The sequence below is a fragment of the Diadema setosum genome, chromosome 12 (assembly GCF_964275005.1).
Source record: "Diadema setosum chromosome 12, eeDiaSeto1, whole genome shotgun sequence".
Classification (NCBI taxonomy): domain Eukaryota; kingdom Metazoa; phylum Echinodermata; class Echinoidea; order Diadematoida; family Diadematidae; genus Diadema; species Diadema setosum.
In genome coordinates this window covers 24,483,882-24,511,648 of record NC_092696.1, presented here as the reverse complement: position 1 = coordinate 24,511,648, position 27,767 = coordinate 24,483,882, and the positions used below count along the sequence as shown (strand labels likewise).

At 37.6% G+C, this 27,767-nt stretch overlaps 1 protein-coding gene across 1 annotated transcript; it reads left to right on the top strand.

The window, feature by feature from the left end:
* The first annotated feature begins 612 nt into the window (after positions 1 to 612).
* Positions 613 to 27,767, top strand: LOC140236348 (DNA polymerase delta catalytic subunit-like). The gene is made up of 22 exons (XM_072316305.1): positions 613 to 631; positions 2,815 to 3,017; positions 5,588 to 5,695; positions 6,666 to 6,932; positions 10,761 to 10,929; positions 11,267 to 11,490; positions 11,951 to 12,117; positions 12,580 to 12,825; positions 13,301 to 13,411; positions 14,052 to 14,243; positions 15,307 to 15,395; positions 15,956 to 16,066; positions 16,976 to 17,089; positions 17,919 to 18,162; positions 18,303 to 18,440; positions 19,203 to 19,375; positions 19,864 to 20,016; positions 21,123 to 21,225; positions 22,093 to 22,225; positions 22,982 to 23,151; positions 23,908 to 24,005; positions 24,716 to 27,767. Exons 2-22 carry the CDS (start codon positions 2,816 to 2,818, stop codon positions 24,810 to 24,812), a joined length of 3,309 nt encoding a protein of 1,102 aa, XP_072172406.1. The 5' UTR covers positions 613 to 631; position 2,815; the 3' UTR covers positions 24,813 to 27,767.

Sequence of the window (27,767 nt, the reverse complement as noted above, 5' to 3'; positions counted from 1 at the left end):
CCTGCGGTTCCAACACAAAAATCTTAAAAATTCATAACTTTTGTATCGATTGTCCAAGTTTCCTCAAACTTTCACTGATGCGTTCTACTAATATTGCTGCATTCTCTCAATCCTTACGTTTATGAAGGTGAACTTGTCCTTTAATGGTAGAGCGCTCATTTACCTATTTAACAAGATGTGTTCATCATCATCATCGTTGTCAGTACAATGTATTTATTTTTTATGATATGTTTATAGTAGAGGTCTTGTCTCAGTTTTTTTTTATCCGTGTAGTTTGTCTTCCAGGAAATATAAGCCCCGGACAAGCAATTATATTTTTAGATGTCAGCCCAAGACGCAAGAGCTCTTTCTCCTCCCGCTCCTCCTCACCAGCACTTATACACAGTATTATGAGCTCTTTGGTGCCAGCTGGCCAAGCGAAACTTGCACCCTCCCCACCACTCCCCCTCCCCCCCCCCACCCCCCCCCCCCCCCAACCCACCCACCCACCTTTGCATTGACTACCACCACTCAACGGGTACACACCACAGAACTCTTACACACACACTAGCACTTCTCATGTCATCACACTGCCCGCGCCAATTGCAAAATATTCCCGCCACAACAGTCAAGACGTTCGAAATCGAGAAAGGTAAACGACACCATAGCACCATCAATTCATTGGTAGAATGTGACTTTACAGGCAATTTGCATGTATCAGTTTTATTATTTAAAATGAATCAGTTTTTCTTTAATTTTAGTTCTACAAACCAGCATTTATTAAGCAGGCTAAATCGTCGTAAAGACGAGGTGTCCAAGAATCGCCGATACTCTTCTTATAGACTAGTCCCATATATGCTAAATTTTGTTGGCGGAAGTGACAGTTTTTTTTGTGTCACGCAATCTAAATATATATCACGCAATTTGTTGTGTTGTCACTTGTCACTATTCTCATTGGCGAATTACCATGATATTTTAAGTTGTTACCGATCTCTTGTCGTATATTGTTAATGTTATTGTTACTAATGTTAGTGTATACTTGAGTTACCCGGCACCTCGTCATTCATAGACAGACCCTCCCCCGGGGCTAGATACCCTAGTTAATGTTAAATTATGAGGCGCTAGTTATGAAAATGCATGCTTTCTAAATCGCGCCACGTCACTGAAATTCTGTGAGATCCCACATACATAAAGGAAAAATGCTGAAGATTCCAATGGAACTGCAAGTTCAATAATCGATGCTGGAAATTTGCAGCTATCGTCGTCAAACGCAAACAATGCAAAATAGTTAACTGCGCTAACTGGGGTCCCAGTAAGGAACGGAAGGGGCCTGCACCTCGCCACCCGGGCCCTGCGCTCACATATATATAGACAAAGCATGATGATGATACTTTACTTGATAACACTTATTACTCATACAAATTTAAAATTTTCAAGAAAAACTTTGTTTTTCACCTCAGTTTGCTTGGCTGTGTGGTAACCCTGCAAAGTTTCAAGCGTACTGAACACAGTCCCAGGCGTACATTTTTGTTCAGTGCGCTTGTAGCAGTTTTACACAGGGTGACAATATTGGGGCTTCTGACGAAGTGTGAGCACCTCGCGTAACACTACAGGGCTGCCAACATTGGAAACTAGTTGAGAGTGAGACTCCCATAGACCAATGCTATAATTTAGGAGTCAAAATGAGCGAGATCAATAGAAGTGCATGTAAATGAAATAAAGTTTTAGAGTGAGAAAGGACCAAAATGAATGAGTCTCACTCTCAATGAGTGAGAGTTGGTAGCCCTGTCACTAGGTAGGGTGTCTATACGCGGTGTAGAGCACTGTTCGGGGACATAGCACAGGCATTTGTTTTGAAGTTATCTGCGACCAGTCTGAACGCAAAGTGTTTGTTGGGCTGGGGATAGTAGGATTTGGGGTCTCGTACGGGGTAGTATCACCCCTAAATTCCAACTTAAAGACTAAAAATTTCATCAATTTGAATATATACTACAGATGGAGTCCAAGTGTTGACAACAGGAAACATGGAACATTTGGTCCCTTTCTGTCCAAATTGATAACTTTAAAGTAATCCAGTCAAGTGGAATCTGAAAACAACTGCTCTGTATGATGGAATTGAAACCTGTGCTCATGTGCTGTTGTTTGATGTTTAATTATTTGGTGCTAGCTGGTAGCAGTGTAGCCTTTTGGCAAGGCACTCTCACTGTGCGACATCGTGTGGCACCAAGTCGCTCTCTGCTGGACGTGTTTCACTCAAACCCTTTCGCTCACCACTACACAGCAAAAGGGCCTTGTCCAAAGGTTAAAAACATTGCGACACTCGTGCATATTCATATCGCCAATGCGCAATACGTCACACAAAGGTTGTTTCGAAAAAATGAAGGAAGGAACGGGGTATGGAGATGAACTCGTAGAAAAACATGTTTTCAAGACCATGGGATCAATCTGGAAATAGGAAGTGCTCGGTGGGTATGAATTATTGTACAGAATGTATGTGTAGTGTAAAAGTAAGCTGTTTGCTGGTAAAATAGGACACTTTTAAAGGTGCTTAAAATAAATATGATGCTAAGAGATACAAATGAAACGAATCATCACTTGCTGATTTCCAGGCCACTTTATAGAAGCATTGCTGTCGTGATTGAGAGCAAAAGTATAAGCATAATTGATGCTACAGGTGTTTAAAGCATCTTGAGAACTATGAACAGCAAATAATTGCTGGAGGGTAAGCATAGTGAGAAGACAGTTCACTGCCATGCAAACATTCATGTCATGATGTCATTATGTCTCTAAATTTTAATCAGAGGTTTTGTTTGATGTTTCTTTTACTTTCTGTAGAATGGATTCAAATAAACGAAAACCAAGTGGCACCCCAAAGGGGAGTGGTTCTCAGTCAAAGCGAGCTCGCTTGCCTGACTTTGATGATCATGATCCCTCAGTCTTTGAAGAGGAACTTGCTCTGATGGAGCAGATTGAGGCAGAGTATGAGTCACAAGAGACCAATGGATCAGCAACTGAGATAACTCCACCCTCCAGCCAAGGTGATATATGCATGATCAATGTATTCAGTATCTTGGGTTTCCTTTTCCCATCAGCATACGATAACTTTCAGCATAATAGTACACTACTGTCTACAGTGTAGAAGTGTGATTACAAAAATTAAGATTGTTACTGTAGAAAGAGTATTTTTTTATCTTTGACCAAGGAGGTTCAAGAGAATGGAGTCACAACTGTCGTATTTCCTTTGAAGTCACGTTTGATGCCGCCACTCGAAAGTATTTGAAGCATGTGGCAAACTGGATCTGCCGCGCAGATAGGAAGACAATTGACTCATGTCTCATTGCATAATCATCAGCCACTTTCTAACGAAAATATGTCTTTGTGATGGTAATTACTTTTCGCCATCCCTACTTATAAAAGATAGGTGGTATATAATGGTAAAGACACAGGGATGCGCGAATAGAAATTGCGCAAAAAATGATGAAATGAAAATGAAAATTACTCGACTGGCCGTGCCCGGCCACTAATCTGATATATCTATTAATATAGAATTAATGAAGGGATTGACCTTTGTTTAATGAGCTTTATCATTAAGTGAGATTTCGTTTCATTTAATAGATAAACAAGCAAAATATAGCCAACATTAAGTTCACGTTCAAAATGAATCTTCAGATTGCTCAGCAAGACGGCGGCATCAAACCCCGCCACCAAAGGCACAGATGCACCTGTGGAATTCTTTTGTACATCAATAGAAAAGTGACAACTGTTTGAATAATTACAGCCAGTTGGAACTCCATCTCTTAAACCTCCTTGCTTTGACTGAACAAAATTTTTTCCTTCCATCACAGAGGTTTGTATTAGACCATTTGCAAATAAAGGAAAAAGAAATCCATCCTACAACAAATGAATGCAACTTTTATGACAAATCTTAAAGGTTTACACAAGCCCGAAGACAGGTGTAACCAAAGTTATTTTGATTTGCCATATATTGCAAGTCCACAAAATATATTTGGATTAGCAATATCACTTGAATCCCAATGCTTTGTACAATGTGTAGGAAGTGAGTTGAAACTGTTATGCAGACTATTGGAGTATAAGTCAAAATTACCAATTTGTAGTCGTTATTGAGCGCATTTTTTCCCTTTTTTATGCCTCCGCCACGAAGTGGTGCCGGAGGCATTATGTTTTTGGGTTGTCCGTCCGTCCGTCCTTCTGTCCGACCGACCTTCCGTCCGTCCGTACGTAATGAATTTTGTGGACAACGTAACTAAAAAACCTTTTGAGGTATCCTAATGGAACTTGGCATGTATGTGTATTAGGGGGTGAAGTTGTGCCTATCAACTTTTGGGTGCACATGCTCAAGGTCAAAGGTCAAAAGGTCAAGGTCAAATGCTTAAAATTTCAGTATTTCCCCCATATCTATGCAATGCCTGAAGATATTTTCTTGAAACTTAGTGTATACATGTATTACCCAATTAAGATTCTCTGGTGAAAGCTTGGGGTCATGAGGTCAAAGGTCAAAAGGTCAAGTAGAAATGTTAATCTTGGAAATTGTTCGAGGTATCTTCATGGAACATAGTATATATGCATGTACTGACTGGCAGTGGTTATCTAGGGAATTTGGTGCTCATGGGGTCAAAGGTCAGGGTCAAAGGTCAAGGGCAATACTTCAAAATTTTACTATTTCCCTTGTATTCATGCAATGCCAGCAGGATTATTTTTTAACTTGGTGTATGCATGTATAACCTGATAGAGATTCTCTTGGATTTTTTTTTTTTTTTTTTGCCAAGAAGGTCTAAGATCAAGTGGAAGTGCTGAACTTACTTCTTTCTGCATATCTTGGAAGTGGCTCAAGTTATCTTGAAACTTAGTACATATTTATGTATGTTCTTCCTGACAGTGATTCTCTTATAAATCTTAGGGTCAAAGGCCTGATGAAAATGATAACAATTTACTGCTCAATACAGAAATTGCACTTTTTCTTCATACTTTGAAAATTATTCAATGCATAAACTTATGAAAGGGTCAAAGTCAAGTTGAAGTTCTTAAATCCCCAAACACATGCTCTCCTATTCATCCAATTAAACATAGGTCAAGGAAGGTGAACATTCAACACATTTGTGACAAACATGTCATTTTAATATTTTGCCAATTTTGTGAAAATGTAATCACACATTGTCCACATGTACTATAGACCTATTAGGAGAATCACGCATTATGGCGGAGGCATACCAGTCGCCATAGCGACATTTCTAGTTGTTTCTATGGCATTATGTGATAAATCATAATTTGGTGTATCAACTTGTTAATAATTGAATGTATTCTCTTCATCAGTTCACTTGCTAAGAACTTAGCAAGAAGTGTTCATTTTATGTGATTGTATTTGACCATCCCAAGAACTTAGCAAGAAGTGTTCATTTTATGTGATTGTATTTGACCATCCCAAGAACTTAGCAAGAAGTGTTCATTTTATGTGATTGTATTTGACCATCCCAAGAACTTATCAAGAAATGTTCATTTTATGTGATTGTATTTGACCATCTGGACTATGATGTACATATCATAATATTTTCTGCGATGTACTGTCTTTCCACTATTTTTCAAACTTCAGGTTCCTCTCAGAGCAAGCACCCAAAATGGCCCCGCCCACCTCTGTCACCCATAAACCCCAAAAAAGATTCCGTCATATTCCAGCAGATTGACCTTGAGCATTACATCGGTGAGCAGTTTGCATGTATTTCAGTAGGTAGAAATTTTTGCAGATCAAATTTAGTCCTTGTCCTTGTAGTTCTCTCCTTAGTCTTTTAAGCAAGGTGTGGTATCCACAACCCTCTCTCTGTACCCAGTGTGCAAGTAGGTACACTATCAAAAGATGAACTTTAGTATGGCTTGATGTAGTAAGTGGTCACCCTACAATGGCAACCTGGTTTCAATGATCTCCAGGAAGTGGGGTACAGTAAGTGTAATACTGGTAAGTGACCTGGATAACCAAACCTTTCGAAGCAATTTTAGCCAATCACTGTGGTTCCAAGCAAACTTAAATTGTTCACTCAAAGTGGTTTTCTGGTACTAGGGTATACAAATTTGCTGACTCTTGTTACTGGATTCATGTGATTCAGTGATTAGGAATGTAGATGAGCAATCTGCATGTATGAGAAGTTTAATAAATATTTGAGAGAGCACTAATCATGCTACAAGGATCGCAGTACCAGATCAAATTCTAAAATGTGTGTCTACCATCCAACAATGTGTCACTTAATTAACCACAAACCTGGTTCATTATTGAACATGCACACATGGAATATAGGTTAGATATGTGGGGGGTTCAGTGATCAAAGTTGCATATATGGGAAGGCAAATTTCCTCTTTATTTTTTTACAATAAAATAGAGATGCTGCTCTTGTAACTCTTTGGAGACATTACAGATGATAATTGATTGATACTGTTTCACAGTTACTTAGGTTATTGATTGCAGTATAACCCCATTGAAATGTAGGTTATTGATTGCAATATAACCCCATTGAAATGATGTGAGTGATTAAACAATTTTCAAAATTTTCTCTTCGAAGTGTAAACCACCATGTGAAGTAACCAAAAAAAAATAAAAATATGGAATGCAAAATGATGAAGTGAATTTTCCTATACTAATTGTAATGACTACACATACATTGTATATCACAACCATCCAGGCTCTCACATCAGTGGAATGCCCGGCGCAACCTCAGGTCCAGTTCCCATTGTTCGCATGTTTGGTGTGACAGAAGCAGGAAACAGCGTCATGTGCCACATTCATGGATTCTCGCCGTACTTCTACGTTCCAGCCCCGCCCAACTTCAACCCAGAGCACTGCTCAAACTTTCGACGCGGTCTCAATGATGCCATTTTGGCAGACATGCGTTCAAACAAAGACAACATCACTCAGGCCGTGCTTGCCATCGACGTGACACAGAAAGAAAGTATGTCCTCTGATTCTGTGGCTCTGATGTCTGCATAGAGAAATATACTAGTAATATCTGTGAAGTATTTGAGAGCACAGTAAGATCTGAAGCACAGTGTATATTTGTAGAATTTTTGAGACTCAATACGACAAATATAGTGAGTCTAGCGCATTTGTGACTTTAATGTGTATCACTGAATTCAGAAGCAAACAACAGAATAATTCATCATGAGAAGTATGAAGGAATAAAATAATTCATGCTCATTTAGTGGTATCAAACTGGCAACAAATCATAAAGCTGCACCTCATAGTATAATCCTCTTCTTCTTAAGTGCCGTCTTCAGTCCAAAGGTTGGCGTCTATGGACCTCCACTCTGTTCTGTTCATGGCCGCCTTACTACATGCAGCCACACTCTTTCCTGTCCACTCCTTTATGTTGTTACACCACACACTGCGCTGGCGTCCTCTGCATCTCCTGCCTTCTATAATCCTTTCCAGTACATTTTTTTGGACGTTCTGATGTCTTTTAACATGGCCAAAATATTTTAGTTTTCTTGATTTAATGTCTTTCATCAAGTTTTTTTGTGACACTCAGATGATCTAGAACATACTGATTTGTTTTCCTGTCTGACCATGATATATGGCCCAGGCGTGTGAATATCCACATCTCGAATGCAGCCAGCCTTTTCATATCATCCAAGTACAATGTCCATGTTTCACAACAGTAAAGGAGAGTTGAATGCACGTAACATTTTACTAGTCTGAGCTTGGTTGTAGTAGATATCTTCCTTGATGTTAACACTTTACTCATTTGGGTAAACTTAGTTTTAGCCATTCCAATTCCTTTCCTAATTTCTCCACCATTCTTCCCATCTTCATAAACATTTTGTCCTTAATATGTGAATTCACTGACTTGTTCTAGGAGAGTGTTGCTGATAGAGATGTTTACCCTTGGTATTTCCACCTTTCGAGATATTACCATTGTTTTGGTCTTTTTATGCCTCCGCCACGAAGTGGTGCCGGAGGCATTATGTTTTCCAGTTGTCCGTCCGTCCGTACGTACGTCCGTCCGCTTTCGTTTATGCGATAACTTGAGTAATATTTACTGGAATTTTACCAAACTTGGTCCAAGTATGAAGTATGATGGGGCAATTATTTGATTAGATTTTGGGTGAAATCAGCTAAAGGTCAAAGGTCAAGGTCAAATCATGAAATTGTATCCGTTTACGCGATAACTCAAGACTGCATCAAGCAAATTTCACCAAACTTTGTTGGAGGATGATGTATGATAAAACAATTACTTGATTAGTTTTTCAGTGAAATCGGAAAGAGGTCAAAGGTCAAAGATCAAGGTCAAATCCTAAAATTTATCTGTTTACGTGATAACTCAAAACTGGATGAAGCAGCTTTCACCAAACTTGGTCCAAGGATGATGTATGATGGGACAATTAGTTGAGTAGATTTTAGTGACATTGGCAATAGGTCAAAGGTCAAAAGGTCAAGGTCAAATGCTACAAATGTTGCAATTTCCCCCATATCTATGCAATGCCCCAAAGGTATTTTCTTGAAACTTGGTGTGGACATGTACTACTGCGTAAAGATTCTCCAGAGAGAGTTTCATGTCATAAGGTCAAAGGTCAAAAGGTCAAAGGTGAGGTGAAAATGTTGCAATATCACTTTTCTCGCAAATGGTTCAATGTATCTTCGTGGAACTTGGTAAATATGCATGTACTGACTGGCAGGGATTATCTAGGGAATTTAGGGGTCATGGGTCAATAGTCAGGGGTCAAAGGTCAAGGTCAAAATTTTATTATGTCCCTCATATACTAGTATATGCAATGCTTGCGTTATTAGTTTCAAAACTTAATACATGCATTACCTAATGGAGATTCTCCGGGAAATTTCCAGCCAGAAGGTCAAAGGTCAGAGGTTTAGGGTCAAAGGCCAGGTTTCAATCCCCCCCACCCCAAAAAAAAAAAATATATATATATATATATATATATATTTTGTACCATCATTACACTCTTTCTTCATACCTTGGAAATTACTCAATGCATAAACTAATAAAAAGGTCCATCAGAATTCAAGTAAAAATTCTCAATTCCCCAAATATGTGTACCTGCACTCTTAAAAAAATTATAGCAAACCCAGATCAAGACATTTCCGACAGACCTGTCATTTCAATATTTTGCCAGTTATGTGAAACTGTCATGGATTACTAGTACACATTGTGAAGACATTGTACTATACGCCTATTGGGAGAATCATGCATTATGGCGGAGGCATCAGTCGCCATAGCGACATTTCTAGTTCACTTTCATGTCCAAGCCAAATGCCTTTCTTTGGCGGTATATAACATCAACAATTGTTTGCAGGTCTTGTTCATTATCAGCTAGCAACACAGTATCATTCGCATATCTCAGATTATTTATCATTACTCCACTAACGCTAATGCCAGGCATGCCTCAATGCTTTTAAAAAAGCATTCTGTGTATAGATTAAACAAACTAGGTGACATGATGCATCCCTGACGAACACCTCGTTTGATTTCTGCATAATCGGAAAATTCATTGTCAATCCTGACGCATGCCCTTTGGTTCCAGTACAGGTTTGCAATCACTCTCAGATCCTTACTGTCCATCCCCATATTGCGGAGACACTCGAAAACTTTATGGTGCTGAACTCTATCAAATGCCCTAGCATAATCGATGAAGCATACATAGAGGTCTTTTCCCTTTTCCAAGCACTTCTCCATAATGATGCGTATAGTAAATATTGCATCGCGTGTCCCAGACCCCGACTTGAAGCCAAATTGGGTTCATAGTAAAATCCATTCCTCTTTAAAGGACAAGTCCACCTACATATACATATGGATTGAGTGAATGCAACAATATTAGTAGAACACATCAGTGAAAGTTTGAGGGAAATCCGATAATCTATTCAAAAGTTATGAATTTTTAAATTATCTGCGCAATCACTGCTGGATGAAAAGACTACTGCAGTGTATGATGTCACATGCGTACAACGATATAAGGAAAATAAAAAGAATTTCACAAAACTTTACTTTTTGAACAAAGTACACATTTCTTCGACTTGTTACTGACGTATGTTAAGGGTAATATTATTCCCCTTGCCTTCTGAAAGAGAGAAGTCGAGTGTTCTTTTGTTATGCGAGAAAAGTGAAAATATGTTGAATTTTCTTTATACTTTCCCTATATCATTGTACTCATGTGACATCACAAGTTACAGTAGTCTTCTCATCCAGCCGTGACTTAACAGAAACTTTAAAAATTCATAACTTTTGAACGGATTGTCCAATTTTCCTTAAAGGGTGTGTACAGTTCTGGTCGAGGTGAGGATTTAGCTTTTAACGTTTTGCGAGATATTCAGAAACCACTCTATGAGATGTCAAAGAGCATGCAGTTCTAAAGGGTATCCAAACTTTATTTGATGAAATTCGGTTTTGAAGTGGCTGAGATATCCAAAACAAAGTGAAACAAAGAGATCCTAATAAAGTTGTGGCATGTCGCCTTTTATTATTAGCACTTTTTTGGATATCTCAGCCATTTGAAAACCAATTTTCATCAAATAAATGTTGAATCCTTCTTAAAATTACATGTTCTTTCATATTTCATAAGAGGCTTTTCATTATCTCACTTAGGAATGTTCAAAACATGAATCCCCACCTCAACCAGTACTGTGCAGTCCTTTTAAACTCTCACTGATGAGTTCTACTAATATTGCTGCATTCACACAACCCACATGTCTATGAAGGTGAACTTGTCCTTTAAACTTGATATCAAAACCACGATATGACATGAGCTTGTAATCTTTGTTCTTTCAAAAGATATCTATGGTTACCATGGAAACAAAATGATGCCATTCTTGAAGATTACAGTGGCATACCCCAAACTGATTGCTCCAGCGAGAAGACTCTTAGAGGGTGGTATATCTCTGGCAGGATATGGAAACCGAGGATACCAGACTTTTGAAAGCAACATTGACTTTGAAATCAGGTAAAACATTCAAGGTAGCATTCTTTTCTGTATCTTCCTTGGATTCACTAGATACAACTTCTGTTATGTTTTTGAAACCACCTAGAATTTCATTGAATTAATGACATCACCCCATTATCCCATTATACAGAGGTATTGACTTCAGTGCGAGTAAATTGCAATAAAAACTATAAACCTCACTGGTATTAGAGGATAAAATTCAATTTCTTTGCAATACTGCAATACTCTACTCTATTTACTGTGATGATAACATGTGCACAATTCATTTCTTCTTAAACCAAACTTTGTATAGGAAGACCAAAGATTTGCCTTTATTTTTGTCCATACTTGTCCATAGATTTATGGTGGATACTGATGTCGTTGGTTGCAACTGGATAGAAGTGCCTGCAGGGACCTACAAGTTACGGTCCTCCTCCACTAGCCCTGGGTCTGTATCTTCAGCTCAGATTGAGATTGATGTAGCTTGGGACCGTTTCATCAGCCACCCACCAGAGGGATGTTGGGAGAAGGTTGCACCATTCCGCATTCTCAGCTTCGACATTGAGTGTGCAGGTCGCAAAGGTAAGACCATGTCTAATATATTTTTCTCCAAAAATGTAAAAACTGGCATCTGTTTGAAAAAGAAAGTCATGATTTTTTTTTTATAAATTCTGTGAGTTACAGGAACAGAATGAGAGTAGTTCCATTAACATGGGGGGGGGGGAGTTCTCATATTTTCTTATATTTTCATGTAACAGTTACTTGGTTGAATTTTCAGCAATGTGTGCAACAAACTTTCTTCTCAAACTCACCATGTATTGAAAAACTTTTTTTCTTTTCTGTTTTAAATGATTACTTGTAAACCTCTATTGCTGCTTAACATATGTCTGTTCTTGAAATGAAATAGCCAATATGTTGGCATAAGAACATGCTGTTCTGTTAACCAAACATACCTCCAAAATGTGAAAATGACAATTTATGTAGGTGGAAAAAGTATTGATTTGTACTCATTTTACCATAATGGTTATGTCATCATGTTCAGGAGTTTTTCCAGAGGCAGAGAGGGATCCAGTCATCCAGATTGCCAACATGGTGATCAGACAGGGAGAAAAAGACCCATTTGTAAGGAACATCTTTACCCTCAACACCTGTGCCCCCATCATTGGCTCCCAGGTTCTCTCCTTCAAGACCGAGCATGAGATGTTGCAGGTACTGTTACCATGGATACGTATTCTGCAGCATCATAGCCACTGAGCGTTCAGCACTCCTCTCAGCAGAAGTCAATTTTGTTGAGTAGTTGCACTGCACACATTAAAAAAGAATACGAGTTTTACAAATCCAAGAATATATGACACCATTTTTTATTGCCTTGAGGTCTTTCGAGTGATTTAGAGAAAATCTGCAAAATAGTACATCTGATTCTGCAATTTTGCTTTTGGTCAAGAGATCAACTCCTTTTTTATTGTGTGGATTGAAAAGTCACAACTCACTACAAATGTATACTGTGTCAAAGATTCCATCTATCTATCTATCCATCCATTTATCTATCTATATACCTATCTATCTTTCTTTCTATCAATCAATCATTCTTTCTATCTATCTATCCATCTATCTATCTATTTATCTTTCTTTCTTTGTATCTCTTTGTCTATATGTTTCTTCAACCACCAGGCCTGGGCAGACTTTGTCAATGAGGTGGACCCCGACATCCTCACTGGTTACAACATCCAAAACTTTGACATGCCATACCTCATCAACCGGGCTGCTGCCTTGCGCATCTCACGATTCCCATTCCTTGGACGCCTTAGGGCGGCAAAGAGCGTCATTAAGGATGCTACATTCCAATCAAAGCAACTTGGCAAACGAGAGAATAAAGTCGTCAACACAGAGGGTCGAATCCAGTTTGACCTCCTCCAGGTATTAATAAATCGTTATCATTCTGCCCCATAAACAAGGCACACTTCCTCTGTGACTGTCATTAACTGACTTCATTACGTCAGGGATGAACAATGAACAAGTCAAGTTTGTCTTCCATGATCACTTCTTTTTTTTTTTCAGGAGAAACTGCTGGCACTGTACTAAAGGTTGTTGATGTCACTGTTACATGACTGCTTTAGGCACTTTTGCAAGTGAAGGTGATAAACTAGAAAATATCATAGTAGGAAGTACATTATAAATTCATTTTTTTCACAAATGTTAATTATTCATCTCTTCTCAATCAGTGATGTAATATTTAATCTGAAAAGACATATCTTTTGTTGATGGTGATTATATATGTGACTTCTCAATGTTGACTGGAATAATAAAAATTGTGAAAGTAATATGATATAATGTCATCAAACACTGATGTTGTGTAAAACCATCTTTTGACTGGTGCATGCTCTCATCTTAGGTGCTGATCAGAGATTACAAGCTGCGCTCCTATCGCCTAAATGCTGTCAGCTACCACTTCCTGCAGGAACAGAAAGAAGATGTCCAGCATTCAATCATCACAGACCTTCAGGTGAGAGAAAGGACAAGAAGAATGAGACTTTGATTAACTTCATGAAAAGAACACAATGACCACTCATACTATGCATGACACTATGGACCTTGTGCATCTCCTTGATGCCATAAAATCTAATGTAACAAGTGCACTCATGTATAGGGTGCATCTCCATCTTGTAATTAAGAAAAATGAATAAACAATCCTTGGTCTTGGCGGAATGGACTCCAGATGCAAAGTCTTGTCTGATCTACACCTAAGCATCACAATGACTACATGCAGTAGAACTGGGTATGCTTAACCTTTACTGACCCCAGAGTTAGTGTCTGACAGGCTGCAGACAGTGAGTCAGTAGGATAGGTTTCACGCATTCAAGATTTAACTTGAAATGATATGTCATTGTAGACCCGAACTATCTTCATTGCCATCTTGAGATTTTGTCTCAAATGCCACTTTGGATATTTTCACATTATTGCAATCTGATTTTTTAAAAAATTGCCAGTATAGACCTACTTGGGATGATCTGAACGGGATGATATATTCCATCAGCACACCCCCATTCAATCTGTATTTTCATCCTTAAAACATATCTTGGCTCTCGATTATTAAACTCTCCAGGTTCTAACAATATTGGTTTCACTTTTGTTTTCCTGTCCAGAATGGCAATGAGCAGACTCGCAGGAGACTAGCTGTCTACTGTCTCAAAGATGCAATGCTCCCCCTTCGTCTCCTGGACAAACTCATGTCCATCATCAACTACATGGAGATGGCCAGAGTCACAGGTGTACCACTCACATACCTCCTCTCCAGAGGGCAGCAGATCAAAGTTGTTTCCCAGCTCTTACGCAAGGTATATAAATTCAAAGTATGTTTATAAGCAGTGGACCATTGCACTGGGTCAGTGCACTGCTCTTTGTGATGAATGAATAAAGTTTGATCTTTTACCTGTGGGACTCCCCACGCAAAGGGCCTCCATTTAATGTCCTATTTGAGAGACAAAGGCTGTGTTTATCTAACTCGAGAGAAAGAATCACGTTTCAAAACGTGGTTTGAATGGCGGTTACAAACATGGTTTGAAATACCATTCTTAATTGCTGCATGTAACTTTATAACATATAATTGCAACTCGATTGTTGTCACTATGAGGCTGCTTTTTGCCATTCAACCTGAGAAGCAGAGGTCAACTGAGGCCCGCGCTTTTTTGTATTAAACCGGTGGTGTGTACCAGAAGTTGACCCTGGCAGCTTGGAGATACAATCATTGCATTTATCTACCTGCAGAAAGGCGATAGTGGTCTCAAACACATTTCAAGTCCCCCTTTAAATGGCATTTCAAATTGCCATTTCTAAATGCAATGGAAAACATGGATGCATTTATCTATCACCCGAAGATGCCTAAATGTGTCCAGGATTGTTATTCTGCCTCAGAAAGTTTTCAAATAAACATACCCATTGTTTTAAGAAAACTTGTAAATGATGCAGACCCCTTGTGGTTTGCCCAATGTGACAAGCAATAGTCAGCAAACAGTATCAACCAGGCACATTGTGCCATATGAAGAAGAAGCAGTCTGATGTATCATCACATCAATATTTTACAGCTGAAGAGATTTTCAGGGGCTGTCCGACAAAGACTTACATTCTTCCATGATAGAAGGCATCCATTTACACAGATAAGTGTGATTGAGTCAAGCACTGTAATTAGGAAAACCTGAATATGAAGCAGTACAGTAGGCGCACATGTTGGACACACAGTTCATAGCTGGATGGTGTGATGTATACCTGTTCAGTTTGAGCCTATTCCCTCTATACCAGTAACAATAAGTAATCCCATGTATTTGTATTTTTGTAACAGGAGGAAATGGTATTTTATTCGCCCTATGTGATCTTACATATCTATGTGAATTTGTCTTTCAGGCCAAAGAGCAAGACCTTGTGATGCCAGCACACAAAGTAGAGACTGGGGATGACTACATTGGTGGATATGTACTGGATCCCATTCGAGGGTAAACATATACCAGGCAGAATATAGCATAAATGAGAATGAATCTAAGTATGACTGTAGATTTAGTACCTTTATTGATCTATGACATTTTGGTTTTCTTCATTGATATCATTTTTTGTCTCAGTTAAGATTTTATTTTCTCTTCTAAGATGGTTCATATTTCTCTATCTCCTCAAATTGTCAAGTTTATATGTGTCTGTCTATTTTTGTTTTTGTTCTGTTACCTTAAAAGTGTCTGTCCAGTTTCCATCCTACCTGGTATGAGACCATCAAATCTTTGACTTGGGGGTAAAATTCAACAAAGCCCATAGTTAAAGGCAAGATCATTGTGTAGCTACGTACCCAGGTATCTCAAGAAATCAGTATTATTAACACGTTGAGGATGGACTGATTTTGCTATAACACATATTTCCCATAGACACTTGCCCAAGTATACTTGGGACTCATCCTCAATGGGTTAATAACTACCTTTTCAAACTAGATATGATATAAGACTGAAGTAGGATATGTAGACCAATTTTTCTCAGAAAATTATATGATTATATTTGATCTACCCTACAGGTACTATGACTGTCCCATTGCCACTCTGGATTTCTCCTCCCTGTACCCTTCTATCATGCAAGCACACAACCTGTGTTACACCTCACTTCTTTCCCCATCCATGAAAGAAAAGTAAGTGAAACTCTGTCTATCCAGAGAACTGACAATGAAAACTTCAAAGTTCCCACTGTAGGGGCCAACCCTTGGCAATGTCTCTCTGCATAACTCCATTCAAAGAGAACAACAGACACAAAAGAATGAGTTTGTTACCAATCAAAGATGTAATTAGTATACAGAGAAGGCCATGTTAGTTCTGGAATAAGGTCATGAGACTAGGTGAGTGACCATCACAGAGACACAGTACACTTTAAAGTTTAATGTGTATTTCTGAATCCTATACAGCAAGCAATAGTCTTGAGATAAAACCCATGCAGTCTTTGTTTCTCTTTCTCATGTAACTGAGCTTCAAGTAAACATGGTAGGATGTAGATTTTGAGTTTTCATTGCCATACTAGGACTTTTTCAATTATTTCATTCTTACATAAGAACAAAAACAAAGGGAAGCTTTGCATATTGTTAATGGTTTGATTCTTTAATATTAAAATTAAAATAAAAATCTTATGTGTAAACTGTTGAAAATAAAAAATCAAATTGTTCTATTTTTTATGTGTATTTATTCAAAGAAGTTTAGATGTAGATGTGAGGGAATGCTTTAATGCAGGTCTTGGTCTAAGTACATGATATTTTAGTACCTAGTAAGGTAGCTTAGAATGTAGCTAATGTGTCATTGATTACTGTAACAGAAGAAAAGATTTGTATCTCATGTGCCGTGTAAGTATTGCATAGAATGCACTGTAAGGTAAGAGGGGACTGATAACTTAGTTGAGATTATTTTACTCAGGGTAATGCAAAAATGGATTCAAAGTTGCTAAACAGGCACTCGTATCTCTTCAAATTGCATGATGACTTGGTAATTTGTCATGGAAAGTTCATTCTGACAAATGTGTAAATCATTGTGCATCCCTCTACCACACTCTACAGCATGTCACCAGACCAGTACATCAAGACACCATCAGGAAACTACTTTGTCAAGAAGTCTGTTAGGAGAGGCATTCTCCCGGAGATTCTGGAGGACCTTCTATCAGCCAGGAAAAGGTTTGTATTATGTCTGGTCACCATTATCCCTCTCACTAAACACTTGTGTCAGGGAGTGATAAAAAAAAACAGTCAACCAGTTCAAAAAAACCCATCAAGATACTTAGTTAAAACAGACTGTTATCTCTTCTGCATAACAAATGTAATTGTCTGTAATTGAAAAACAAAAACACTAACTTTATCTGGATTGCTTGACTTCCAATATGGTTTTCAGATGTCTATGATATTTTCTGTATTAGTATGGGACCAAAATTGGTGATAAAATGAATCTGGACAAAACTATGCATAATGCATACACTTGGACTGCCAGCTTTTTCATTGAATGTTGACATAAGAAACCAGATTGTAAAAATTGTAATGAAAAGTAGGTGTTTATGTGTGTTTGTTGCTCTAAACTGTGGTTGCACCCATATTGTATGATATACTTTATCAAACAATATGTATCAGAAAAGAATGAAAGCACTTGACACATATATAATTCTTCCCAAAACCTTATGAATATTCCAAACCCATTTTATAGGTTGAGAATTATGAACTTGCAATTAATATCTGTGGGACATGTTTGAGCCACTCTCTTCATTCATCTTCAACATAAAACAAATTTGTAGATAAAGATCGTCATCTTTCTCACATATTTGACAACAAACCATGGACACCGAGCGAGGGAAATGTTTTACGTTTTATGTTTTTGAACCATGATGTCTTACGGTGAAAAGGCATGATAAAATTCTCTCAAGATGACAATCAAAAAAGTTTTCTCACACTATAGCTCCTCTGCATGCATCCTCTATGTTAACATAACAAATATGGAACTTCCTGCTTCCCCTAGGGCCAAGGCAGACCTGAAGAAGGAGACAGACCCCCTGCGTAGGAAGGTTCTAGATGGTCGTCAGCTGGCTCTGAAGATCAGTGCCAACTCGGTCTACGGCTTCACCGGGGCACAGGTTGGAAAGCTGCCCTGCCTAGAGATCTCACAGAGCGTGACAACATTCGGTCGCATGATGATTGACAAAACACGGCAGCTGGTTGAAACCAAGTACACTGTGGAGAATGGCTACAAGACCACAGCCAAGGTGAGAGCTGCACGACCTTTGACCATGCTATTTTCTCTCTCAGTTTCCCTTTTCTGCTCCTTTCACATTTGTACATGAAAGCAATGCCAAAGATATATAATAAGGTACTCCTCTATACTCTCTGATCTCTGTCTGATTAGGTCATCTACGGTGATACTGACTCTGTGATGGTAAAGTTCGGTGTGCCCACAGTAGCAGAGAGCATGGAGCTGGGAAAGGAAGCTGCACAATGGATCTCAGATGAATTCCCACATCCCATCAAGCTGGAGTTTGAAAAGGTGAACATCTCATTTTATAACTTGTTGGGAGCTCATTTCTGTATAGTTATATCCTAATTGTAGCCATGATAACATTTTCGAGTTTAGTAAATTCGCTATCAAATATTTCTTATTATGTAAGATGGTTCTAGAAATTTATTGCAAGGAGAAAGGAGGACAAATTGTAATAAAGATGAATATTCAGCACAGTTTCACAAAAAAAGTAGATTTTAGCAGGATTTTGATAAATTTCTGTGATGACTGACTGTGTCAGGGAGGTATATTTTGTAAAACAACAAGGCCACTGATGAAAAACAGTTCCTGACCATGATGTATGAGTGTGTATAGGATTCAACCAAGTGAGTTGGAAAGAGGTCTTGGATTCTACTGAAACGTAGCAGAAGAAGGCAGAAGCCGAACTATTTCTGATTCTTGGAATAAGGAGATTATTTCTATATCAGATATCTGTCATAATGGTAGGCTAATGGAGAGGGGGAAGGATCTCTTCTGTTGGATTTGTGCTTTGAATGCATATGAGAGGGTGCAGGTGGGAAAAATCTGATTATCTGATTGACATGATGATGGTGATGATAATGATGACAATGATGTTGATGATGTTGATAATAGAAATGATGATAATGAAGCTTTGATGCGGGAGTGGGATGGGAGTGATTGTTGTACTAACATCATCCTCTAATCTACCCACACACTAACTTTATGCTTTGAATGTGTGTGAGAGGGCAGGAGAGGATAATTCTAACCATATTATCATATCTTTTATAGGTGTACTTCCCGTACCTGTTGATCAATAAGAAGCGATATGCAGGCCTATACTTTACTAGACCAGACACCTACGACAAGATGGACTGTAAGGGAATTGAGACAGTTCGGCGGGACAACTGTCCTCTAGTGGCCAATCTCATGAATGCTGTGCTGCAAAAGATCCTCATAAGCAGGTTTGATAACTCCTTCCATATATCCCACCCTTTTTGATCTGTGATCTTTTCATTTATGCTTTTCTCAATAATTTCTTTAATCTACATACTCTTTGATTTTGCATTTATTCAGTTATTTGTCTATGTTATCTGTATGTATATATATATTTATATATCTTTATCTATCTGTCTATCTATCTATCCATCCATCCATCCTATGTCTTGTTCAGTAAATTTAAATATAGTGCACCCCCTTGTTACAAACACAGTTACAACAAAACTCTTGTTCCAACGAAGTAAAAATTCAGACCCCCAAATTATCATGTATATATCTTTATATACTTTTCTGTTCAGTATAGCGAAATATCAATATAACGAAAGAAAGCTGCTAGTCCCAAGGACGTTGTAACAAGAGGAGTGCAGTGTTTGTGCATTGTGAAATGTGTGATAAAGGCCTAGATGATGGTTTTTATGATTGGTTTCTACTTTCTGTGTGGCTGTGTTTACAGGGATCCCCAGGGAGCACTGGAGCATGCCAAGCAGACCATCTCAGACCTGCTGTGTAATCGCATTGATATCTCCCAGCTGGTCATCACCAAGGAACTGACTAAGACTGGGGAGGAGTACGCTGGCAAGCAGGCACATGTGGAGCTGGCTGCAAGGTGAGAGGTCACAGGGTGAAAGGTCACAAGACTGATCGGTGGTTTGATCATGGAGATGGAAGTCTCTCTTTCACCTCTGTGATTTGATTGAGTATCATGCATAGCACCTTTAATTTTAATATCAACATTTAGAAATATTTTTTTATACTATATATTAATTTATACTATAATTCGCAAAATTCTTTCAGGTGCAATAAGAATGATTGACAATGGCTTTAAGATTGCTTAAGAGTGTAGTGCAGCACTACACATTAGTGAACTGATACAGAGTAACACGAAAACAAAAACTAACAAATACCTTTAGTTATCTCTTGCTCTGTTTCTAATTGTAACAATGTGTGTTCTGTCTTTCACAAAGTATTAGGTGGACATTGAGTACAAGCATTCTTTTTTTAATTGTATTCTGTCAAAGTGAAGTCTTTCAGATCACAAACTATGCTTAAGCCAGGAATACTGCCAGACTTTCAAGTAGCATTCTAATAATTTCTTTCTACTTAAAAAAGGCTATTGTGTTCTGAGAGAAAATATCTAAATAGATGATTGCATAATGTCTTGTAAATTTGCAAATTCGAGGGTACCAAATATTTGAGAGAATTACTGAAAGTAGAAAGTTTATTCTGAAAGCTTTCAAATGAGAATATCTGATTGATAACTATATAGCAGTAAAAAATAAATGAATTAAGTAAAAATAAGAAAAATACTTTGTGACTGCCTGAATTGCAAGGGGCCAGACTTGGCTAGCATTCATGCTATTTCTGGTTCCTATTCTTGCTTTTTCTGTGTGACTGCATATTTGTAAACATTTGCAATGGTGGTTATTGCATTGGATAATGAATTCATTCAATTCATATCTTGAATATCCCTCATGACACAGTTTTGTCAGTCAGTACAGTTTCAAAGTATTGTTAATAATACAATACATTTATAAGGTGCTTAATACAGACGATTTTCTTGTCTATTCCTCCTTCATGCATAGGTTAGCTGATGCCACCAACATAAGATATGAGAGATGGAAAAAATAAGTATTTGCAATATTTCCTGGTTATTTCCCAGAAGTTTTCTAATGAATTCTAGGTTAGAGATCTCTTTCATTGACAATTTTCTAGGATGAGGAAGAGAGACCCAGGGAGTGCGCCAGCTTTAGGTGACCGAGTGCCATACGTCATCATCGCTAAGGGCAAGGGAGCCGCAGCCTATGAGAAGTCAGAGGTGGGGTGTGCCAGGCACTTTTACAATGTGTGAGATGATGACAGTGATCATGACAAATATGATGTATGATGATGTTGATGATGGTGAAGATGATGATGATGATGACAATGATGAAGATGATAATGGCAGTGATGATGATAACGATAATGATAATGATGGTGATGATAGAAAAGATAATAATGAAACTTTGATGTGAGAGTGGGAGTGTGCACACGCTAAGTTATAACTTGCTGTTGGAGATACAGGGTTTTGTCATTATTTGGAGACTGAGCCTTCTGAGCTGTTGCATCATTTTGGGGGAATCAGTTGCCTGTTCATATCTGTTCTTTGCAAACAATCATTTATTTCAAAGCTAACCTGAAAAATAGTCCTTTTACACAAAAGCATACAGTACATAGCTGACATGATTGTCTGTAGCATATTATATTTCTTCTTCTCTTCTAGCTTCACGTTGTGCCTCTGAATAGTTTTACTACATAGATAGCTCAATATGAATGTGTTGTATTATCATTGCTATTATAATCTAGGATAACCCAGACCTCCATTCTGGATTAAGAGAAAAGATTCCTCATTTTGTTCTGATTCCTTTTATTCATGAAGAAAATTACTGCACTGCAGTGCAATATGTATTATGCTAAATTTTCAACAAATTGTCTACTGAGTCTTAACCATATGGGTAGGAGGTGTTATGACCTTGTGGGATATCAAAAAAAAAAGTGATAATCTGCCACGATACCTGTGAGAGCTTCCACTTCAAAATGCACTTTTTGTGTGTGTGTGTGTGTTTGTGCTTTCTCTTTGGCACTGATGTTACAATGTAGCCTGTTGAGTACAAAATTGGATGTCATTCCATATTTTGTCTTTCAGGATCCCATCTATGTTTTGGAGAACAACATTCCCATTGATACAACCTACTACCTGGAGAACCAGCTGAAAGGACCACTGCTCCGAATCTTTGAGCCTGTGGTAGGAGAGAACAAAGTGGAGTCTGTTCTGCTCAGTAAGTGATACCACTACACTCAAGTGATCATTGATCACTTGAGTGAAGCAGTGAGGATGAAGATTATGTCAGTTATAACTGTAGTGATGACATTATGTGTCAGGGCTGAATCTTACTTATGATAATACATGTATATGTGACAGTGATGCTTATAGTGATGATGATTATATTGAACTTTACTAGGAGGAATAAGTGAAGATTCAATTGTAACCATGGTGATGATAGGATTGGCATGATGCTGGAGGTGGTAGTGGTTGTGTTTGTGTTGATAATGATTATTATAATACATGTGATAATGATTGCAACAGGAGCAATGATAAGATTTTAGGGGTCATGTACCAATGTATGTTAATTTCTAAAGAGTTATAATAAAGGCCAAGTATGTGCTGGCAGAATGTCATAACTAACAACAGCACTGAAATTGTTTTTTGATTGTTAGGGTACCTGTAGTGGAAAATAAATGTTTCTGCATTTTGCCATTGGCTAATATAGCAATTCTGACTCTTGTATGCTGTGATTTAAAATATTGATTTAGCTTATGTGAAGGCAGATTTATAACACTAAATCAATTTGAATGGAACCATTGAATTGTTTGGATTCTGCAAATGTTACATTTTACATTGCAGACTGAGCACTGATATGAAAAGTGCATCTCTTATGAGTTTTTGAATGGTAAGTGCTGTGTCACTCATGAGGTACATTTGCTGCAAATTCTTTTTGAGTGCTTGACTTGCTTCATATAAATTTAATTTGCAGAGGGAGAACACACAATGACAGTGACGAAGGTCACATCAAAGGTCGGAGGTCTGATGGCATTCACCAAGAAGCGCAGCAAGTGTCTAGGATGTAAGATGGGAATGGACAAGGAGGGTGTGGCTGTTTGCAAGTTCTGCAAGCCAAATGAGTCAGCCATCTACCAGAAGGAGGTATGTCTTCAGATTAAGGAATGTTCACAGAGAGAAAAACATAATCATAGGAAACATTATCCTCAAATTTCCTCACTCATGAAAAAAAAAAAAAAAAAAAAAAAACATCTCAAGTTCTTGTCCTAAATTTCAGTTACCTGAGTGCTGCTGATCCTCTGACATTGGTTATCCCTATCTTTGAAGCTGCTATTCTGTTTTTATGGTAATTCAATGTATATTTTACCTTCCTGTAAGAATAGTTTACCAGATACTGTATCATCAAATCCACATTTTTTTTCATAATAAATTTCACTGTCCAATATTGATTAAGAACAAAAATCATCTTGTTTTTTCTCTTAGATTCCACTCTATTTTCCAGTTTTCAATAAAATTTAGTCTAGAGATTGCATGTCAAATCTCACCTCAAAGCTTCTTGAGTGTTGATGTAATGTATGATGTAATATTTGTTAATGTAAATATATTTTCTTTGAAGAATAATGGCATCTACTTATTATGAAAGTAGTTAATCTTTAGGTACATGCTTACTTTTGATGAAAGATGGGATGTATGTGAGGTTACTTGTTGTCTTATTGTATTGTAAGTCTGATCATTTCAAGACTCCAAACCGTCATTTTGGTAAATAAAAAGCAGCTGATTTTTGCGATGATCATTCTTTTCTATTATAGATATCTGATGTACATGTACATGTAAATGCTAATTTCTTTTTATGTGTAGTGTTATGAATTGCTTCCTTTTTCAACAATAACAATAATTCAGATCATCCAACTTGCTGCTTTAGAGGAGAAATTTGGTCGTCTCTGGACACAGTGTCAGCGTTGCCAAGGGAGTTTGCATGAGGACATTCTGTGCACCAGGTGAGAACCAATTTGTCTTTTCCATCCAGTCATAGCCCAAATTATCTGCTAGTGAATTTGGAAAGACCAAGCATTGAGAAGATTTTTGCTATGCATTTCTTGGTGTCAAAACACTATATTTGGATCTCTTCAATGAAAAACAGTTTTCATATCCCTTTTTGGAGTGATTACAAGCCTCAAATTATAAAAGTTTGACATGTTTGTTCATGAACATCAATAAACAAGAGGCATCAATATGGCATTTCAGTTATATAGGCTAGATTTTCAAGGCAAAATTTCAATTTCTACAACTTTTTCATGGTTGCCGTGCACATGTACAATTGTAGGTTATAAATAATGTGCAGTTATCATGATTATTATTTTTCCTTTAGCTCTCTCAATCAAAGACAATAATTCTGATAATGTCTTTGATTATTTGTGCAGCTTTCATCATGAGAAAGGAGTATCAAATATCAATCATAAATGTTACCGTATGAAACATGCACTTAGTCAATTCTTCTCAAATTTTGTTTGCTCTGAATTAAAAATACCTACATGTATTATCTTTTCTTTGATTTAACAGCTTCTGGAACTTATTTTCTACAGCTTTAATATTTCACCCAACATAGCTCACACTGAGGAATATGCTGTACATACACCCAGAACACAGAGAAGAACACTAACCATATCTGTTTTCTTTCATATTGTTTATAATTTGTCTCACTGCTCAGCCGAGACTGCCCAATCTTTTACATGCGCAAGAAAGTCCAGAAGGATCTCGCAGACCAAGACAACCTCATAAAGCGATTTGGCAATCCCTGCTGGTGAAGGGTATCGAGATACCGTAACTCAAGAGGTCAAGAGTTCATAAATGGACAATGTACTTCTTTGTACAGAACCAAGAGTGAACTGAGGCTAGGATTGTCAGACTGGTGCCAACCCAATTTGCATAAATGCTGGATATGGAGAGAAAGACTTTCCAAATGGATCTTCTTTTCACCACTACTTTCTAGAATCTTTGAGGAGTTTAACCCCCTCCCAAATTTTGAGCTGGGTGGCTCAGGGTCAGATGTCAAGTTTACTCTGTCCTTCATTTCTGTGCAAAAAAGATTCATTCACAAATTGCCTTGTTTCAGTGTATAAAGGGAGTGGAATTTGCACTCCTGGTGTAATATAGTACATGTGTTCCATTGTCTTCGTTGATAAGACTGTCAATTGTTCAGTGTAATATATAATTTACAAATTGTCTTATCAAAAACTTAAGGGAGAGTGGACAAAAATAGAATGTGAGGAATAAGTGCCTTCCTAGGTCATTTAGTATAGACAACAAAGTACTTGAAACTATTTATGGTTTACACACCTATGTGAAGCAAAGGAAACTAGGGATGCAAAAATATCTCAGAGATGCTAAAAAGAAAACAAAATATGCCTATTTGAAGAGAGCATATTTTATTGTGTATCCATATTTCACACAATATCTGTTCATCACTGTTTTGTCCTTCAGTTTGATTAAGGATGAACTTAAAAGTGCATGTTATGAAATTGATTTTGTATCACCTGAGATTAGCAAGGTACAAAGAGTGATTGAGATGTATGCTCTTTGCTCAAATATATTACCTATCAGACCAAAGTATATTAATAAGGACTGAACATTCAAGTTTGTTGGAAGCAGACTCAAAAAGCAAAAAAGCATTGCAATTTAAACATTTGCCACTGACTGTAAGACAAAATCCACTTTGATTCACTGATGGACCGTACATGGCAGACAACCTTCACTCTTTCCTTGTGAACATGACTGTAGTACTTTCTGCAAAGTCAATGAAATCTTAAATGAAGTCTCAAAAGGTGCAGATCATGGTGTGCAGGTGAGTCTTGAGGGACTTACAAACCTTAATGACCCACATCACCAAATTGGTTTCAGGGTTATTTCATTGCAATCTTTCAATTTGTAGACATTTATTGTCTACCACTGTGCATTTCCAGTATGGATGACATGCCATGGCTGTGGATTCCAAGCCCTTGGCCAAAAATAATCACTAGTGTGAAGTGGAATGATTGGAACAAACAGATGACGCCAAAAAAGATGAAAATGTGAAATATATCAAGCATGTGAAGATGCATTGCTGTCAGCAGTGTCTTGATGGTTTAACCAGTAACAATTACCTCCGCCAAGGAGGTAATTTTTTTGCCGGTGTCGGTTTATTTGTCTGTGTGTCTCTCTGCTTGGGAAATGATGCAAAATGTTTTGAAGGGATTTGAATGAAATTTGCAGGAAAAAATTGAAAATGATTGAGAAACGGATGATTTAATTTCGGTACATGTAGTAATCTCCATTACCATCTTGATTACCATGTGGACCCAGTAATTTCTTTTGAATTCTTTAAAGGATTCTTTATCATAGGCAAATACGGTCAACAAAAGAGGGAATTCAGGCTGTGTGTATTTCAAGTGTAAACACATCAAGGGAGAGACATTAGAAAGGATTCTTTGTCATGGGGAAATGAGGCCATTTTCAACATATTATGTGTATATGATGTGAAATGAGCTGCTTGGCGGAGGTCTTTGCTCTCTGAGTGCTTTTCAGGTGAATACTTTGTGCATATGTCAAGCTGTCAAACTCAGGGTATGGAGTTGTGTAGAACAGTCTCTCCATTCTCATATAGGTTATTTGGCAAAATTTTGTTGAGTGATTTGTATTTTAGGTAAAAGGAGGCATTTCTTTAAATTTTGTATTCATCTGTACCATCTCTCTAGCTGATGATTCTTGTATTTTATATTTTCATACTTTTGACAGTGTCATTTTATCACAAAACATTCAGAGTAACACCCAAGATCCAACTTTAAGCAGTGTATCTTTGTGCTCATATTTCTGCTTTTCAGAATTTAGTTAACAACAGTGGCAACAGCTAGAAAACAAGTGAGCTGTGAGCAATGTGGAATTTGCTATTTTTTTTTAGCAATTATATCCTAGAAAACTGTAAACTCTTCAAACTTCAGTGTTGTGCATATGAAACTGCTAAGCTATAGACTTCAAGTATGGTTTGGAGAACTTTGATGGCAATAACATAAACAAAATGTTAATATGAATTCCTAGTTCTACAAAGGACAGAAAATTTTGGTGAGCACTTCATAAGACCCAAAATCACATGTAGGCCAAATTGTAGTATGCTGCGTGGACATGCACTTTTTTTATAACTAGTATCCTTGTGGGTATTTCAGGATTCATAACCTGCAGTACATTTGTAAACTTGCTTTACCATTTCTGCATGCCCATAAACTCTACTGTTCTTGTTAAATTCCATTAGTATAGGGTGTCATTTAGAACAAATTTCTAAACTTCTGATTCTTTTGAATCTTCCACAACTGCCATATATCCAGCATGATTTTAGAACTGCTGACATAAAGATTGTGCAAGTCAATGTATTTTGTAAGGATGAGAAATTAAAACTAAGTTGTGCTTCTTTTTTTTTAGTGCAATTCTTGTTTTTCTTCCAGCCTTTATAGAATATGATATGATGACATGAGGTTCAAAATTTGTATTATACCCATCTCTTCCATTTCTACAAGTACTTGTGACTCGGTTCATGTAAATACACAGTGTATTTGCCCATCTGCACATATCCTGTACATGTATCTATGAAAATAGACTGCTGATTACTGGTGATCACAAGTAATGCCACTTAAGCTTATGGGAAATATGGCTGATTAAAATGGTGAACAGTGTGCCACAACAAACACTGAATTGATAGCCTTGGAATGAGGCAGAGACAACATTACATTATA